The sequence below is a fragment of the Pongo abelii genome, chromosome 21 (assembly GCF_028885655.2).
Source record: "Pongo abelii isolate AG06213 chromosome 21, NHGRI_mPonAbe1-v2.0_pri, whole genome shotgun sequence".
NCBI classification, from domain to species: domain Eukaryota; kingdom Metazoa; phylum Chordata; class Mammalia; order Primates; family Hominidae; genus Pongo; species Pongo abelii.
This window is the reverse complement of record NC_072006.2, coordinates 15,053,667-15,072,476: the sequence shown is the minus strand read 5'-3', so window position 1 is coordinate 15,072,476 and position 18,810 is coordinate 15,053,667. Positions and strand designations below refer to the sequence as shown.

The 18,810-nt window shown below is 43.7% G+C and overlaps 1 protein-coding gene and 1 pseudogene across 2 annotated transcripts in view; one reads left to right on the top strand and one right to left on the bottom strand.

Moving 5' to 3' along the window:
• The window catches only part of CFAP61 (cilia and flagella associated protein 61), a 307,569-nt gene that overhangs the window by 3,543 nt on the left and 285,216 nt on the right, over positions 1 to 18,810 (bottom strand). For both annotated transcript variants that reach the window (XM_054541626.2, XM_054541627.2), the window contains one exon: positions 15,287 to 15,377. In XM_054541626.2, coding sequence (XP_054397601.2) covers positions 15,287 to 15,377 — 91 coding nt within the window. The remainder of the gene's footprint in view (positions 1 to 15,286; positions 15,378 to 18,810) is intronic.
• LOC100431353 (small ribosomal subunit protein eS1-like) lies at positions 8,376 to 9,273 on the top strand (annotated as a pseudogene).

Here is an 18,810-nt window from a genome sequence, read left to right as displayed (position 1 = left end):
CCCTCACAGTGTGACCACCTCCCCTCAGTGTGACCACCTCCCCTCACACAGTGACCACCTCCCCTCACAGTGTGACCACCTCCCCTCATACAGTGTGACCACCTCCCCTCAGTGTGACCACCTCCCCTCACAGTGTGACCACCTCCCCTCAGTGTGACCACCTCCCCTCAGTGTAACCACCTCCCCTCAGTGTGACCACCTCCCCTCACAGTGTGACCACCTCCCCTCATACAGTGTGACCACCTCCCCTCAGTGTGATCACCTCCCCTCAGTGTGACCACCTCCCCTCACAGTGTGACCACCTCCCCTCACAGTGTGACCACCTCCCCTCAGTGTGACCACCTCCCCTCACAGTGTGACCACCTCCCCTCACACAGTGTGACCACCTCCCCTCACAGTGTGACCACCTCCCCTCATACAGTGTGACCACCTCCCCTCAGTGTGACCACCTCCCCTCAGTGTGACCACCTCCCCTCACAGTGTGACCACCTCCCCTCACACAGTGTGACCACCTCCCCTCACAGTGTGACCACCTCCCCTCAGTGTGACCACCTCCCCTCACAGTGTGACCACCTCCCCTCATACAGTGTAACCACCTCCCCTCACAGTGTGACCACCTCCCCTCAGTGTGACCACCACCCCTCAGTGTGACCACCTCCCCTCACAGTGTGACCACCTCCCCTCACAGTGTGACCACCTCCCCTCAGTGTGACCACCTCCCCTCACAGTGTGACCACCTCCCCTCACACAGTGTGACCACCTCCCCTCAGTGTAACCACCTCCCCTCAGTGTGACCACCTCCCCTCACAGTGTGACCACCTCCCCTCAGTGTGACCACCTCCCCTCACAGTGTGACCACCTCCCCTCAGTGTAACCACCTCCCCTCAGTGTGACCACCTCCCCTCACAGTGTGACCACCTCCCCTCACAGTGACCACCTCCCCTCAGTGTGATCACCTCCCCTCAGTGTGACCACCTCCCCTCACAGTGTGACCACCTCCCCTCACAGTGTGACCACCTCCCCTCAGTGTGACCACCTCCCCTCACAGTGTGACCACCTCCCCTCACACAGTGTGACCACCTCCCCTCACACAGTGTGACCACCTCCCCTCATACAGTGTGACCACCTCCCCTCATACAGTGTGACCACCTCCCCTCAGTGTGACCACCTCCCCTCACAGTGTGACCACCTCCCCTCACACAGTGTGACCACCTCCCCTCAGTGTGACCACCTCCCCTCACAGTGTGACCACCTCCCCTCACACAGTGTGACCACCTCCCCTCAGTGTAACCACCTCCCCTCAGTGTGACCACCTCCCCTCACAGTGTGACCACCTCCCCTCAGTGTGACCACCTCCCCTCACAGTGTGACCACCTCCCCTCACGGTGTGACCACCTCCCCTCAGTGTGACCACCTCCCCTCAGTGTGACCACCTCCCCTCACAGTGTGACCACCTCCCCTCAGTCTGACCACCTCCCCTCAGTCTGACCACCTCCCCTCACAGTGTGACCACCTCCCCTCACAGTGTGACCACCTCCCCTCAGTGTGACCACCTCCCCTCTCAGTGTGACCACCTCCCCTCACAGTGTGACCACCTCCCCTCAGTGTGACCACCTCCCCTCATAGTGTGACCACCTCCCCTCATACAGTGTGACCACCTCCCCTCAGTGTGACCGCCTCCCCTCAGTGTGACCACCTCCCCTCTCAGCGTGACCACCTCCCCTCAGTGTGACCACCTCCCCTCAGTGTGACCACCTCCCCTCACAGTGTGACCACCTCCGCTCACACAGTGTGATCACCTCCCCTCACAGTGTGACCACCTCCGCTCACACAGTGTGATCACTTTTTTTGTCACAATGTGACTACCTCCCTTCTCACAGTGTGACCACCTCCCCTCAGTGTGACCATCTCCCTTCACACAGTGTGGCCACCCCTTCCTCCCCTCATTACCCTTATGAATTCAACTTCTTTAGATTCCACATGTAAGTGAGATCATGCAGTATTTGTCTTTATGTACCTGATTTTTTTTTTTTTTTTTTTTGAGACAAAGTCTCACTCTGTCACGCAGACTGGAGTGCAGTGGTACGATCTTGGCTCACCACAACCTCTGCCTCCTGGGTGCAAGCAATTCTCCTGCCTCAGCCTCCTGAGTAGCTGGCATTACAGGTGCATACCACTACTGCCTGGCTAATTTTTGTATTTTTAGTACAGACGAGGTTTCACCATGTTGGCGAGGCTGCTCTTGAACTCCTGACCTCAAATGATCCACCTGCCTCGGCCTCCCAAAGTGCTGGGATTACAGGCCACCGTGTCCGGCTGTACCTGAATTATTATACTTAGCATGATGTCCTCCAGGTTCATCCATGTTGTTGAAAATGACAGAACAGAACTTCCTTTTTTTTAAGGCTGAATAGTATTCCATTGTGCATATATACCATAATTTCTTTATCCATTCATCCGTTGATGAACACTTAGGTTCATTTCATGTCCTGGCTATTTTGAATAAGCTGCAATAAGCATAGGAATGTAGATATTTCTTTGATACACTGATTTCATTTCTTTTGGATACATACCCAAAAGTGAGATTGCTGGATCATATGTAATTCTATTTTTAGTTTTCTGAGGAACCTCCATACTGTTTTCCAAAATGGCTGAACCAAACTATATTACCACCAACAGTGAACAAGAATTCCCTTTTCTCCACATCCTTGCCAACTTTTTATCTATAACAGCCATACTAACAAGGGTGAGGTGGTAGCTCACTGTGGTTTTAATTTGCATTCCCCTGATGATTCATGAGGTTGATCCTTTTTAAAATATATCTTTTGGTCACAGTAAGTCCTCATAGCTTCCTGGAAACTGTAACTTTAAGTGAGATGACATATAACAAAACCAATTTTACCATAGGCTAATTGACAAGAACAAGAGTGAAGTTCCGACAGCATATTTCTGGTCACAAAAACATCACCAAACTTCTAAATAAAGATCAAAAACACTTCTAATATTAAACACTAAAATAATTGTGGGCTATAATACATTTAAGAAAGATTAACATAAACAAGTAAGGTAATTATTTACCGAATTATTTCAGTTCCGGGTGGTAGGTTGCTGGAGCCTATCCCAGCAGCTCAGGGCACAAAGCAGGAACCCATGAACAGGACCCCTCCCATCACAGGGTACATTCCCATCTACACCTGCACCCACACTCACACTGGGACCATTTAGACATGCCAATTAACCTTTTGTGTCTGGCTCTTTTCACTTAGCATAGTGTTTTGTCTTTTTCTGATCTTTGAACTCCAGTGTACCTGGTGAAAACCCACAGTGCACACAGACATGGGCAGAACTTGCAAACTCCACAGACAGTGGCCCGGGAATGACTTTCTTTTCCTCATCAATGTTACAATGAAAGGATGTTATTCAAGGACCTACTGTATGTCTTCTTTTGAGAAGTGTCTATTCAGGTCCTCTGCTTATGTTTATATCAGGTCATTTGTTTTCCTGTTAGTGAGTTGTTTCCTGTTAGTGAGTTAGTGAGTTATACAGTTCCCTATATATTTTGGATATTAGCCAAAATTGGATATGATACATCAAATCAGATGTATGATTTGCAAATATTTTCTCCCAGTCTGTGGGCTGTCTCTTCACTCTGTTGTTTTCTTTGCTGTGCAGAAGCTTTTAAATTTGATGTAGACCCACTTGTCTGTTTTTGCTTTTGTTGCCTGTGCTTTTGGTGTCACATCCAAAAAAATCCTTTCTGCGACCAATGTCAAGAAGTATTTCTCCTATGTTCTTTTCTAGAAGTTTTACAGTTTCCGGTCTTATGTTTAAGTCTTCACTGCATTTTGAATTGATTTTTGTGTATGGGCTGAGAGAAGAGTCCAATTTCATTCTTCTGCATGTGGAATGTTCCCATTTTCGCAATACCACTTATTGGAGGGACTGTCCTTTCCCCATTGTGTGTTCTTGGCACTTTTGTCAAGAATCAATTGACTGTGTAGGTTTATTTACGACTCTCTATCCTGTCCCACTGGTACATTTATCTGTTTTTATGGCAGTACCATGCTGATATGGTTTGGCTTTGTGTCCCCACCCAAATCTCATTTCGATTTGTAATCCCCACGTGTCTGTCAAAAGACAGAGGTGTTTGGATCATGGGGGCGAACTATGCTGAGAACTATGCTGTTCTCGTGATAGTGGGTGTTCTCATGATAGTGGGGTGAACTATGCTGAGAACTATGCTGTTCTCATGATAGTGAGTGAGTTCTCATGAGATCTGATGGTTATAAGTGTTTGGAAGTTCCTTTGCTCTTCTCATGCTCCTGCCACCTTGAGAAGAAGGTGCTTGCTTCCCCTTCCACCATGATTGTAAGTTTCCTGAGGCTTCCCCCGGCCATGTGGAACTGTGAGTCAATTAAACCTCTTTCCTTCGTAAATTACCTAGTCTCAGGGAAGTTCTTTATAACAGTGTGAAAATGGACTAATACACATGCTGTTTTGATTACTATAGTTTTGAAATATATTTTGAAATCAGGTAGTGTTATGCCTTCTGTTTTTTTTTTTTTCTCAAGATTGTATTGGCTATTTATGGGTCTTTTGTGGTTCCATATGATTTTTAAGATTGCCTTTTCTATTTCTGTGAAAAATGACATTGGCATTTTGATAGGAATTGCATTGAATCTGCAGACTGCTTTGGTTAGTATGGACATTTTAACAATATGAATTCTTATAATCCATGAGGACATGACATCTTTCCATTTATTTGTGTTGGCTTCAATTTTTTTTCATCAATGTTTTATAGCTCTCAGTATACAGATCTTTTAACTCATTGGTTAAAAACTCCTAAGTATTTTTTTTTGATGCTTTGTAAACGGAATTGCTTTCTTTATTTCTTTTTCAGATAGTTTATTGTTAGTGTATATAAACATTATTTTTTTTCTCGAGACAGAGTGTCGCTCAGACTGGAGTACAGTGGCATGATCTCGGCTCACTGCAACGTCCACCTCCTGGGTTCAAGAGATTCTCCTGCCTCAGCCTCCTGAGTAGCTGGGATTACAGGCACCCGCCACCACATCTGGCTAGTTTTTTGTATTTTTAGTAGAGATGGGGTTTCACCATGTTGACCAGGCTGGTCTTGAACTCCCGACCTCAGGTGATCCGCCTGCCTTGGCCTCTCAAGGTGCTGGGATTACAGGTGTCAGCCACCACGCCTAGCCAACACTACTGACTTTTGTATGTTGGTTTTGCATCCTGCAACTTTACTGAACTCACTTATCAGTTCCAACAGTTTTTTGGTGGAGTCGTTAAGGATTTTATGTATATAAGATCATGTCATCAGCAAACAGAGACAATTTCACCTCTTCCTTTCCTAGTTGGATGCGTTTATTTCTTCTTTTTCCCTAATTGCTTTGGCTAGGACTTCTGATCCTATGTTTAATAGAAGTGGCAAGAGTAGGCATCCTTGTCTTGTTCCTGATCTTAGGGGAAAAGCTTTCAACTTTTCACCACTGAGAATGATGTTAGCTGTGGGCTTGTCATATATGGCCTTTATAGTGTTCAGGAACATTCCTTTTATACCTAATTGTTGAGAGGTTTTTTATTTTAAATCATGAAAGGATGCAAATTTTGTCAAATGCTTCCTCTGCCTTCTAGCATAATGTTTTGAGGTTCATGTGCTTTGTATCAGTACCTCATTTCTCTTCATGGCTGAATACTATTCCATTGCGTGGCTAGACCACATTTGTTTATCCATTGATATGTTGATGGACATTTGGGTTGTTTCTTCCTTCTGGCTGTTCTAAACAGTGCTGCTTTGAATGTTCTTGTACAAGCAATCATTAGAATACCTCATTCAATTCTTTGTTTGTTTTGTTTTTTTGAGATGGAGTCTTGTTCTGTCACCCAGGTTGGAGTGCAGTGGTGTGATCTAGGCTCATTGCAACATCCACCTCCTGGGTTCAAGCAATTCTCCTGCCTCAGTCTCCTGAGTAGCTGGGACTACTGGTGTGCACTACCACGTCTGGCTAATTTTTGTATTTTTAGTAGAGATGTGGTTTCACCACGTTGGCCAGGCTGGTCTTGAACTCCTGGCCTCAGGTGATCCGCCCACCTCAGCCTCCCACCGTGCTGGGATTACAGGTGTGAACCACCACATCTGGCCTCAATTCTTTTGGATATATATTTAGAAGTGCAATTGCTGAGTCATATGGTAATTCTGTGTGTAACTTTTTGAGGAACCATCAAAACATTTTCTATAGCAGGTGTAATTTTATGTTCCTACCAGCAATTCAGTTCCCATTTTCCCCATATCTTCACTATTTCCCCCCTTGTTTTGTATTATAGCCATCCTAGTGGATGTAAAGTGGTATCTCATTATGGTTCTGATTTGCATTTCCCTAATAATTAATGATGCTGAACATATTTTCATGTAAATAGGTTTACTTCTGGACTCTGAATTTTAGTACATTGATCTATATATCTGTTCTCATGCGAGTACCACACTGTCTTGGTTACTGTTGCTTTGTAGTAAGAAAATGTGAGTTCTTCAACTTTGTTCTTTTTTTCCTCCAAGATAGTTTTGGCTATTTGGAGTCCCTTCCATTTCCATAGGAACTTAGGACTTGCATTTCTTTTTAAAAATGCCCTTGGAATTTTGACAGGATTGTACTGAATTGTAGATTGTTTTGGGTGGTACTGCCATCCTAACAATATAAAGTCTTCAAATGCATGAACACAGATGTTGTCCCATTTATTTAGGTAGTCATTCACTTCTTTCAAAAATGTTTTGTAGTTTTCAGTGTATAAGCCTTGCACTATTTTGGTTAAATTTGTTCCCAAGTATTTTATTCTTTTTAATGCTATTATAATAATTATAATTGTTTTCTTCATTTCATTTTCAAATTATTAACTGCTAATATGGTCTGGATGTTTTGTCCCCTTCAACTCTCATGCTGGAATGTGATCCCCAATGCTGGAAGTGGGACCTGGAGGAGGTGTTTGGGTCTCAGGGAGGATCCCTCATGAATGGCTCGCTGCTGTCCTCATGGTAATGAGTGAGTTCTCACTCTGAGTTCATGCTAGATCTGGTTGTTTGAAACAGCCTGGCACCACTTCCCTCTCTCATTTGCTCCCTGTCTTGCCATGTGATACACTGTCTCCCCATTCACCTTCCATCATGATTGGAAATTTCCTGAGGCCCTCACCAGAAGCAGATGTCAGTACATGTACTTCATGTACAGCCTGCAGAACCATGAGCCAAATCTCTTTTCTTTATAAATTACCCAGTCTCAGGTGTTCTTCTAAAGCAATTTAATCTAAAGCAGATTAATACAACTGATAATGTAGACAATGGATTATTGTGTGTTGGTTTCATATTCTGCAACTTTGCTGATTTCATTTATTAGCTCTAATAGTTATTTTGTGGATTCTTTAGGATCACATCACCTGAGAACGGAGATAGTTTTACTTCTTCCTTTCCAATGTGGATGTCTTTTATATCTTTTTCTTGCCTGATTGCTCTGGCTAGAACTGCCAAAACCATGCTGAATATAAGTGGTGAAAGCAGGCATCCTTGTCTTATTCCAGATCTCAGGGATAAGAATTCAGGTTTCAGTAATTATCTGTGGGTTTTTCATAAACATCCTTTATCAGATTGGAGACATTCCCTTCTATTGACAGTTTGTTTTTTTTTTTTAGTGTTTTTACCATAAGAATGTATTTGATTTTGTCAAATGCTTTTTCTGCACCAATGAGATGATAGTGTTTTTTCCCCTTTGTTCTTTTTTTTTTTTTTTTTTTTTTGTTATGGAGTCTCACTCTATTGCCCAGGCTGTAGTGCAGTGGCACAATCTTGGCTCACTGCAACCTCTACCTCCTGGGTTCATGAGATTCTCCTGCCTCAGCCTTGCAAGTGGCTGAGATTACAGGTGTGTGCCACCATGCTTGGCTAATTTTTTTGTAGTTTTACTAGAGACAAGGTTTCATCATGTTGGTCAGGCTGGTCTCAAACTCCTGATCTCAAATGATCTGTCCGCCTTAGCCTTCCAAATTGCTGGGTTTACAGGTGTGACCCACTGCACCCAGCCTCCCCTTTGTTCTATTAAAGTGGTGTATTACATCAATTCATTTTTATATGTTGAACTACCCTTACATTCCTGCGGTGGTAAATCTCACTCAGCTGGGTGTTTAGTCCTTTAATATGCTGCTGGATTTGGCTTGCTAATAATCTGCTGGCTATTTTTGCTTCTAAATTTAAAAGGGGTGTTTGTCTGTAAGTTTTGTTTTCTTGCAGTGTCTTTGTCTAGCTTTGGTATTAGGGTAATGCTGATCTCATTGAATAGTTCCAACCTCTTCTATTTTTTGGAAGAGTTCAAGAGAATTGGTGTTGATTTGCCTTTTGGCTCTCTGACCAGCACCATGGCGGTTGGCAAGAACAAGCGCCTTACGAAAGGCGGCAAGAAGGGAGCCAAGAAGAAAGTGGTTGATCCATTTTCTAAGAAAGATTGGTATGATGTGAAAGCACCTGCTATGTTCAGTATAAGAAATATTGGAAAGACACTAGTCACCAGGACCCAAGGAACCAAAATCTGATGGTCTCAAGGGTCGTGTGTTTGAAGTGAGTCTTGCTGATTTGCAGAATGATGAAGTTGCATTTAGAAAATTCAAGCTGTAAAATTACTGAAGATGTTCAGGGTAAAAACTGCCTAACTTCCATGGCATGGATCTTACCCATGACAAAATGTGTTCCATGGTCAAAAAGTGGCAGACAATGATTGAAGCTCATGTTGATGTCAAGACTACCGATGGTTATTTGCTTCGTCTGTTCTGTGTTGGTTTTACTAAAAAACGCAACAATCAGATACGGAAGACCTCTTATGCTCAGCACCAACAGGTCCGCCAAATCCAGAAGAAGATAATGGAAATCATGACCTGAGAGGTGCAGACCAATGACTTGAAAGAAGTGGTCAATAAATTGATTCCAGACAGCAATGGAAAAGACATACAAAAGGCTTGCCAATCTATTTATCCTCTCCATGATGTCTTCGTTAGAAAAGTAAAAATGCTGAAGAAGCCCAAGTTTGAATTGGGAAAGCTCATGGAGCTTCATGGTGAAGGCAGTAGTTCTGGAAAAGCCACTGGGGACGAGACAGGTGCTAAAGTTGAACGAGCTGATGGATATGAACCACCAGTCCAAGAATCTGTTTAAAGTTCAGACTTCAAATAGTGGCAAATAAAAAGTGCTATTTGTAAAAAAAAAAAAAAAAAAAAAAAGAATTGGTGTTGATTCTTTAAATATTTGATAGAATTCACTAGCAAAGCCATCTGGTCTTGGGCTTTTCTTTGTGTGAGGTTTTTTTGATTATTGATTCAAGGTCTTTACTTGTTATAGCTCTGTTGAGATTTTCTATTTCTTCTTGTGTCAGTTTTTAGTTTGTTCATTTTTTTTTGTTTTTTTGTTTTTTTGTTTTTTTGAGATGGAGTCTTGCTCTGTGGCCCAGGCTGGAGTGCAATGGCGTGATCTCGGCTCACTGAAACCTCTGCCTCCCAGGTTCTCAGTTTTTAGTTTGTTCATTTTTTTTTGTTTTTTTGTTTTTTTGTTTTTTTGAGATGGAGTCTTGCTCTGTGGCCCAGGCTGGAGTGCAATGGCGTGATCTCGGCTCACTGAAACCTCTGCCTCCCAGGTTCAAGCGATTCTCCTGCCTCAGCCTCCTGAGTAGCTGGGATTACAGATATACGCCACCATGACGGGCTAATTTTTGTATTTTTGGTAGAGAAGGGGTTTCACCATGTTGGTCAGGTTGGTCTCGAACTCCTGACCTCGTGATTGGCCCACCTTGGCCTCCCAAAGTGCTGGGATTATAGGCGTAAGCCACTGTGCCCAGCCTAGTTTGTTCATTTCTAATAATTTGTCCATTTCATCTAGGTTATGTAATTGGTTGGCAAATAATTATTCAGGGCATTTTCTCATAATCCTTTTTTATTTCTGTAAGGTCGATAGTAATGTCCCCACTTCTATTTCTGACTTTAGTAATTTCAGTCTTTTTTCTTAGGCAGTCTAGCTAAAGGTTTATCAATTTGGTTGATCTTTCCAAAGAACTAACTTTTGGTTTTATTGATTTTCTCTATTTCCTTATTCTCTATTTCATTTATCTTTGTTCTAATCCTTATTATTTCTTTTCTTCTGCTGGCATTACGCTTACTTTGGTTTTCTTTTTCTAGTTCCTCAAGTTATAAAATTAGGTTATTGATTTGAGTTCTTTTTATGTAGGCACTTACAGCTCTAAATTCTGCTTTCTTTGGATCTCATAAATGTTGGTATGTTGTATCTTAGTTTTCATTCATCTATTAGCATTTCTAATATCCCTTTTTTATTTCTTTTTTGACCCACTGGTTGCTTAAGAATCTGTTATTTAACTTCCACAAATTTGTGAATTTTTCCAATCTTCCGTTACTGATTTACAGCTTCATTCCATTGTGGTTGGAAAATATACTTCGTATGATTTTAATCTGTTAAAATGTATTGACACTTGTTTTGTGGCCTAACATATGGCCTATCCTGGAGAATGTTCTGTGTGCACTTAAGAAGAATGTGCATTCTACTGTTGAACACAGAATTTCATCCATGACTGTTGGGTCCACTTGGCTTATAGTGCTATTGAAGTCATCTATTTCCTTATTGATCTTCTGTCTGGTTGTTCTAGTCATTATTGAAAGTAAAATACAGAAGTCTGCATTATTATTTTAGAACTGTTTCTTCTTTCAATTCTGCTTTTATTAATATATTTTGGGGTTCTTTTGTTAAGTGAGTATATGGTTATAATTGTTATATCTTTCCTACAGGATTTTGAAGGATCATTTTGACCGAATAAAATTTCACCTTGGTCAATGATGCTGTGGCTTTGCCTGCAGCTAAATAATGCAGTGCCAGTGTTCCTCTCTTTCCCTCCACAAGAGCATTTCAGATATCTTGGAATGAGTTTGCTTTTTAAAAATAAATGTTATGAAGATTCTTTTTTTTTTTTTTTTTTTGAGACTGAGTTTTGCTCTTGTTGCCCAGGCTGGAGTGCAATGGCATGGTCTGGGCTCACTGCAACCTCCACCTCCCAGGTTCAAGCAATTCTCCTACCTCAGCCTCCCGGGTAGCTGGGACTACAGCCGCCTGCCGCCATGCCCAGCCAGTTTTTTGTATTTTTAGTAGAGACAGGGTTTCACCATGTTGGCCAGACTAGTCTCGAACTCCTGACCTCAGGCGATCCAACTGCCTCGGCCTCCCAAAGTGCTGGGATTACAGGCATAAGCTACAGAGTTTCGCTCTTGTCTCCCAGGCTGGACTAAAGTGGCGCAATCTCAGCTCAACGCAACCTCCACCTCCTGAGTTCAAGAGATTCTCCTGCCTCAGCCTCCTGAGTAGCTGGGATTACAGGCACTTGCCACCATGCCTGGCTAATTTTTTGTATTTCTAGTAGAGATTGGGTTTCACCATGTTGGCCAGGCTAGTCTTGAACTCCTGATCTCAGGTGATCTGCCTGCCTTGTCCTCCCAGAGTGCTGGGATTACAAGCATGAGCCACTGCACCCAGCCCATGTTATAACGATTCTAATATTCATAACAGATGACTTCTAACAATATTCATAGATAATAGATAATAGTCTTTTCTTCCTTTCTTTACATGTGGAAGAAGAAAATTGATATACCAAGCTCTAGGATATCATAGTTAATGGGATTGAACTTCTGTACTTCCCTGAAGACAAGGTAGAAGGTGAAATAAAATGGTTTACATCATTTGAATATTTAAAAATAATTAATTTTAATTATTAGGAGTACATAATAGTTGTGTATATTTATGGAGTACATGTGATATTTTGATACAGGCACACAATGTGTAATGATCAAATCAGGGTAAATGGAGTATCCATCACCTCAAGCATTTATCATTTCTTTGTGTTAGAAATATTCCAATTCCACTCTTTTAGTTATCTTAGAATATAAAATAAATTAGTGTTAACTATAGTCACCCTATTGTGCTACCAAATACTAGATCTTATTCATCCTATCTAACTGTATTTTTGTACCCATTAACCATTCCCATTTTATCCACCCACTTCTTGTCACCCTTCACAGCCTCTGGTACCCATCATTCTACTATCTCCAAGAGTTAAATTTTTTTTTTTTAAGCTCCCACACATGTGTGAGAACATACAATACTTGTCTTTCTGTGTCTGGGATATTTTACTTAACATAATGTCCTCCAGTTCCATTCATGTTGTTGCAAATGACAGGATTTCCTTATTTTTATGGCTGGGTAATATTTCATTGGGTATATAGACCACATTTTTTTTAATCCATTCACTTGTTGGATGCTTAGGTTAATCCCCTATCTTGGCTATTGTGAGTAGTGCTGCAATAAACGTGAGTGTGTAGGTATCCCTTCGATACACTGATTTCCTTTCTTTTGGATATATACCCAGCAGTGGGACTGCTGGGTCATATGGCAGCTCTATTTTTAGCTTGTTGAGGAACCTCTAAACTGTTCTCCATAGTGGCCATACTAATTTTCACTCCCACCAACGGTATGCGAGGGTTCCCCTTTCTCCACATCCTCACCAGCATTTGTTACTGCCTGCCTTTTGGATAAAAGCCATTGTCGCTGGGGTGACATGATATCTCACTGCAGTTTTGAGTTTTAGTTCTCTGACAATTAGTGATGTTAAGCATTTTTCATATACCTGTTGGCCATTTGTACCTCATTTCAATATTTGAGAAAAGAAATTACTATTATTCTTTAGTGCAGGCTATTCATTTTATTTTATTTTCCTAATACCAGACTCTTTGGTGAAATTCCTGTATATCTGCTTGTGTGGCTGTCGTTTCCACAGCAGCCCTTCTCCACTGTCACCTCCGCTGCTGCTTGTGGTGGCCAGCATTCACTGGGCCACTCTTCTGTGCCATCGCACACTTCCCCTCTGCTACTCCTCCACAGCTCTCTGAGGTGGGAATGGCTGGCCCCAGTTCTGCAGGAATGGGAGGGTCTGGCAGAGGCCACACTGCATAGTCCAGCTGAGCTAGGCAGATACCACTCTATGCATCACCACTTCCTGTGGCCTTTCCCATTTGACAAACGAAATGCTGAAAACAGAACAATCCTCCAATGGAGATTTTTTTCTTCCAGAGGTTTCATTTTCTGGAAATCTACAAGACCCACAAGAATGGCTGGAGGGCCTTTAGTGTGTCTTGGGCAAATGTCCGTGGCCACTTCTGGTCTGCTGCCTGGGCCCGCTGTCCACACTGAGTTCATAAACGGGTCCACAGCAAATATCCGTACACAGGTAGAAGTTTGAGGGTATCTCAGTGAGTTGTATGAAAAGTGGTGGATGCCTTGGGCTTGACAGTTTCCATGGCTTCCCTTTTAAGCTTTAAGACTAAAACCCCCTGGCTTTGTGCACAATGTTAACTGAAGAGCTCAGATCTGGGGTTAAGAAAGACGGAGGCACGGAGTTTTGATGGGATCACTTGGAAACGAAGGGCCCTTTACTGTAGGGGCAGTAGGAAGCTGCAGATGACATTCTGCAAGGAAGGAAGGTGTCTGAGGAGCTGAGCATTCAGTGAGCCCCAGGCTTACAACTCGGGTTCAGGTTTCCAGTTAGGTTGGCCTCCTGTAGCCCTAGGTGAAGTGTAGGGCCCTGTTTGGCCTGCAGCATCTTTAATGGATTCCATTGCCACATGCACGCCTTCAGCAGCCTCTGACCTGGGCATTCAGCCACCCAGCCCTCCACTTCCCTCAGCTGCATTTACTTGCTGGATCCTAAGCCACTGCTGTTTGGTTTTAACTTTAAACCTGTGTTTCCCAATCTAAGCCTGCTTCAGATTAGGAAATGATTTACAGTTCCCAGCTGGACCCTGGGAGTGAAACTGAAAAGTGGGGGCACTGACGAGAAGGTCCCAGGACACGCACTTCGGCCCTGTATGGTTCAGTAACCATGTTCCCAGCTTTGGGGTGAGACACCCCAGAGTGTGAAGCTTGCTGTGTCACCATGGAGCTGATTCAAAATCTCTAAGCTGGTCGGGCGCGATGGCTCATGCCTGTAATCCCAGCATTTTGGGAGGCCAAGGTGGGCGGATCACCTGAGGTCAGGAGTTCAAGACCAGCCTGGCCAATATGGTGCCCTGTCTCTCCAAAAATACAAAAATTAGCTGGGCGTGGTGGCGGATGCCTGTAATCCCAGCTACTCGGGAGGCTGAGGCAGGAGAATCTCTTGAACCTGAGAGGCAGAGGTTGCAGTGAGCTGAGATCACGCCATTGCACTCCAGCCTGCACAACAGAGGGAGACTCCATCTCAAAAAAAACAAAAACAAAAAACTCCAAAAACCCCTCTAAACTTCAGTTTCTTCACTGGGAAAGTCAAGATGATAACAGTGGCTCCTCCACTCTCCTTAAATCACAGCAAGAGCTGTGATTAAGTGGGGAACGCACTAGGAACGGGGTGCGTGCTCCCTAGCAGTGCCGTCCAATAAGGCGCATGGGCGCTCCCAGGTGGAAGGTGACAATGGAGATGTGGGAGTTGCCCATATAGACGGTAACATGAGGTAGAAGCTAACCCAGGTCCCAGTCCTTGGCTGAGAGAAGCAGGGTAGAGCCAGGCTGTAGATTCGACCACTCACTGAGCACAACTGTTAACGTTCCACAGTTCTGCTACAGACTCTCACATTGAAAGAAATATTTTAACTTAAAGTTTCACAAATACCTCACTATTTATACTTCGGGGTCAAATTTCTTGCTGAGCATGGAGCCCTTGGGCTACGCAGCCTAATGTCCAGTTAATTCTGTAGTATTTTGAGAAAGAAGTTCTGGTTATAAAAGGAGTGTGCTTTTGAGGCACACTGGATGGCTTCCCTGTACATCTTTAAAAGAACACACACACACACATATGTTCCGCAAATGGCTGGCAAACACAGGCAGAAACTAAAGGAATGCAACTTTTGTTCTTGAGTGCAAGGAGATGCAACTCAGATTCAGTTTTCTGCCAGCACTCTGAGTTGATCAGAAAAATACAGTTCCTTATAAAAAGGAAAAAGAAATTTGCCCCCATAAAAAGATTTAAATAAAATCACTTTCCCTGAAATACCACAGTCTGCATTTACATGCTCTGCAGTTTGTTTATATGAGATACAGTTGTTTTAAAAAGTAAAACCATAAAATGCGAATGTAGGGAAAAGTCTAAATGATCAACAGCTATCAGCTGCTTATAATTTGCAAGGAATAATCCACATATCCATTAATCACTCTTACCTCCTTGGAGGCTAAGATTTGGCGTAACTCTTTCCTGAGATCAATAAAACGATCGTGGAACAGGGCCAGGCACCACGGCTTGGTGAAGTAGCTGGTAAGGAAAGAAGAGACTCAGTGAGCTGGCAACCCTCTCATTACCACTAATAAAGTATTTACCTGCTTTTTTGCCTTTATAAATTACAGTTCTGGCCTCATTGCAATCGTTTGCTCATAAAATGTCTTGTGGAACAGCCTGACCAATCAATTTTTTAAATGGATGTTCCTGCTGTAAGGCCAGGTCCCATAATTACATTTAAAGTGGTTTAATTCAGAGCTGGGGCAAGACCCAGTGAAGAATCCTGATTTTATCAGAATTTAAAAGCCTGAAGACTTGTAAAGAACGGTGTCTCCATTATCTGCCCTCGTTTGAGAAAAACAGATTGCAAGATTAACTGCTGCATAAATAAATTAAATTTGGGTAGACAATAACACAAATGTTGTTCATCATTAAGGTTTCTAGATTAATAATGGCCAGAAAAACAGGCTGCCTTGGTGCTGCAACATGCTGTTTGCACGGTCGCATCGACACTTAATTGAATCTCTTGTAGGAGAGCTGCATTTTTTGGTGTTCGTATTTGCTAACTTTTCACTGAAAGTTGAAATGCTTTCTTATATGGAGAATAATAAGATTATCCTTTATTTAATTGGAAAATTTGATGCATTTTTGGAATAACCAAGAACTCTTATTGGTATTTTAACTCTGAGTGTCTTGGAACAGGGAACTTAGAACTGTTTCAGGGTCAAAGCCATGTCGCTCAGGTGGGCTTTGCTCTCCTCTGGATGTGAGCTAGCTGTCCTTCTTACTGTTTATGGATGTTGTGTGTGCGCACAGGGGAAGGAAAAACCTGGTGCCTCCACGTGGATGGGCACCTTCCGTTTTCCAAGACGTAAAAGTTAGTTCTTAGGGATGGAGGTAAAGTGTCCCAGGGGCCACGGGGGCACTAGAGGACAGATACAACGCCGAGAGTCTGTGTTAGGGACAGCCTGGCACTCAGCGGTATCAGGCCTCACCCCACGCCCACTCGCTGGATCAGAACATGGCATCAGTTCCTGCTGACTCGCCCGCGTTGCTGTTCAGGTGGTATGTTCATCCAGCTGTTAACACACTGTCTTTCCTCAGCGGCTGAAATCCCCCATGTTTGTTTCCATGGCACCATCGGAGCTCCCACCCCCTTGGTTTTGGGGGTCTACGGCCACCTCCGTCTGGTGGCGGAACCGCCTGCTCGCTGCTTTCCTCATTTCCAGTGCCGCCTGTTTCAATAGCCCAGGTGCTCTTGGGCCATGCTCCCTGCCCAGCGCCTTTACAACTCTGCCCTCTGTGTTGCCCGTCGGGGACCCTTCATCGTCTGCTTCAGAGAGGGAGTTCTGTGAAGTCCCACTTTCCTTGGGAACCCACTGTGGCCTGTCACGAGCTCTGGCCCTCCATCTAAACACCCGGGTTCCCACAGCCTTATCATGCAGAATAGCGTCACTGCCCTAAAAAGCCCTCTATGCTCTGCCTACTCACCGTCTCTCCTTGCCTCCCTCTGAACCCCCGGCAAATTAACTTTGGAGGAACTTGAATTGTATTAGAGAAAATGGGGGCTGTGCAACAATTTTTGTAAAACATTGAAAAAAATCCTAGTGTCCAGGTTTTATTTCAGAAATAGAGTGGTGTTCTCCCAACCACACAACAATACACATCACACTTGCCAGCAACTCTAAAGGGAATGGATTTGCGACTTGAGGCTGTGCACTGCAGGTGCCCACGGTGGCTGGCCCAGGGCTGGGCCTTGGGGCCCAAGCTCCTGGCAGGGACCTGCATGGTGAGGGCAGGGCTCAGACCTGGCTGCTTTCCCCTATCCAAGGAGAACTTTAGCACCAGCTACAGGCTCCCAGGTGAAGGTGGCCAGGAGGAGTGAGGGTGTCTCGGATCCTGTGGGCTTCCTAAAATCATCCTACAGCAGCAGCATGGCAGCTTTCGTCATTCAAATTGGAAAAGCTCTGAATTTAACCAAACCTATTTTACAATTGATTGTAACGTTGAGTCAAATGAAGATGGTTTCCTTTTGATACAAGAATGTTAGGAGGAAATTCTGCTTTAAGAAAAGTTTTAGGAACCAGGTATGATGTGTCATGCCTGCAATCCCAGCACTTTGGGAGGCCAAGGTAGGAGGATCACTTGAAACCAGGAGTTCAAGACCAGCCTGGTCTTTGCTATTCACAATAGCAAAGACTTGGAACCAACCCAAATGTCCAACAATGATAGACTGGATTAAGAAAATGTGGCACATATGCACCATGGAATACTATGCAGCCATAAAAAATGATGAGTTCATGTCCTTTGTAGGGACATGGATGAAACTGGAAATCATCATTCTCAGTAAACTATCGCAAGGACAAAAAACCAAACACCACATGTTCTCACTCATAGATGGGAATTGAACAACGAGAACACATGGACACAGGAAGGGGAACATCACACTCTGGGGACTGGTGTGGGGTGGGGGGAGGGGGGAGGGATAGCATTAGGAGATATACCTAATGCTAAATGACGAGTTAATGGGTGTAGCACACCAACATGGCACATGTATACATATGTAACTAACGTGCACATTGTGCACATGTACCTTAAAACTTAAAGTATAATAATAATAATAAAAAAAGACCAGCCTGGATAACACAGTGAGACCCCCATCTCTACAAAAAATAAAAAATAAAAAAAATTAGCCAGGTGTGGTGGTGACACATGCCTGTGGTCCCAGCTACTAGGGAGGCTGAGGTGGGAGGATCACTTGAGCCCAGGAGTTCGAGGCTGCAGTGAGCTGTGATCACGCCACTGCACTCCAGCCTAGGTGACAGAGTGAAACCCTGTCCCTAAACAAATAAAAATAAAAGTTTTAGACCTCCCCCAGGTTGAACGATTTCTATGCTTTAGGCTCCTTCTGTATCCATAGGAAGGAGAGGGCATCTTGGATCCTGGTGAAGCTTAGGGCCAGGTTTCTGTATTTTTGGCCGCCAGGTACTATGGTGCCATCAGCATTCATGATGAGCTTTTGGGAAATTTGTATTTCCATGAATATTGTGAATTTTAAAAATAAAAAACATTAACTTTTTTCCCCAATATTTATTCAAAAGGGGAAGACTACTAGGAGCCACGAAGTAACCCACACAGCCTGTTGTCTAGAAACCTTCAGGAGAGAGGGCCAGGTATGCACATGGCTCCAACGTGCTTTTTAAGGGTCTGTGTGCACGTGGGCATCAGTGCCACAAAAATCATTTTTGCACAGCTGGGAGAAAAAAGTTACACCTCTTCAAGAAAGACATTACTGTCTTTGTTCATGCTGCCAATGGCCAGCCTGGTTTATCTGGGAGGACTTAAATTCCCCATCACTTCTGCAAGTAATACACTTTTCCAAGAAGCCCTGGGAGATTTTGACTTGCGGAACTGAATTAACCATTTCTGGTCGATATAGTCGGATCATTAAGCAATTGACTAGACGTCT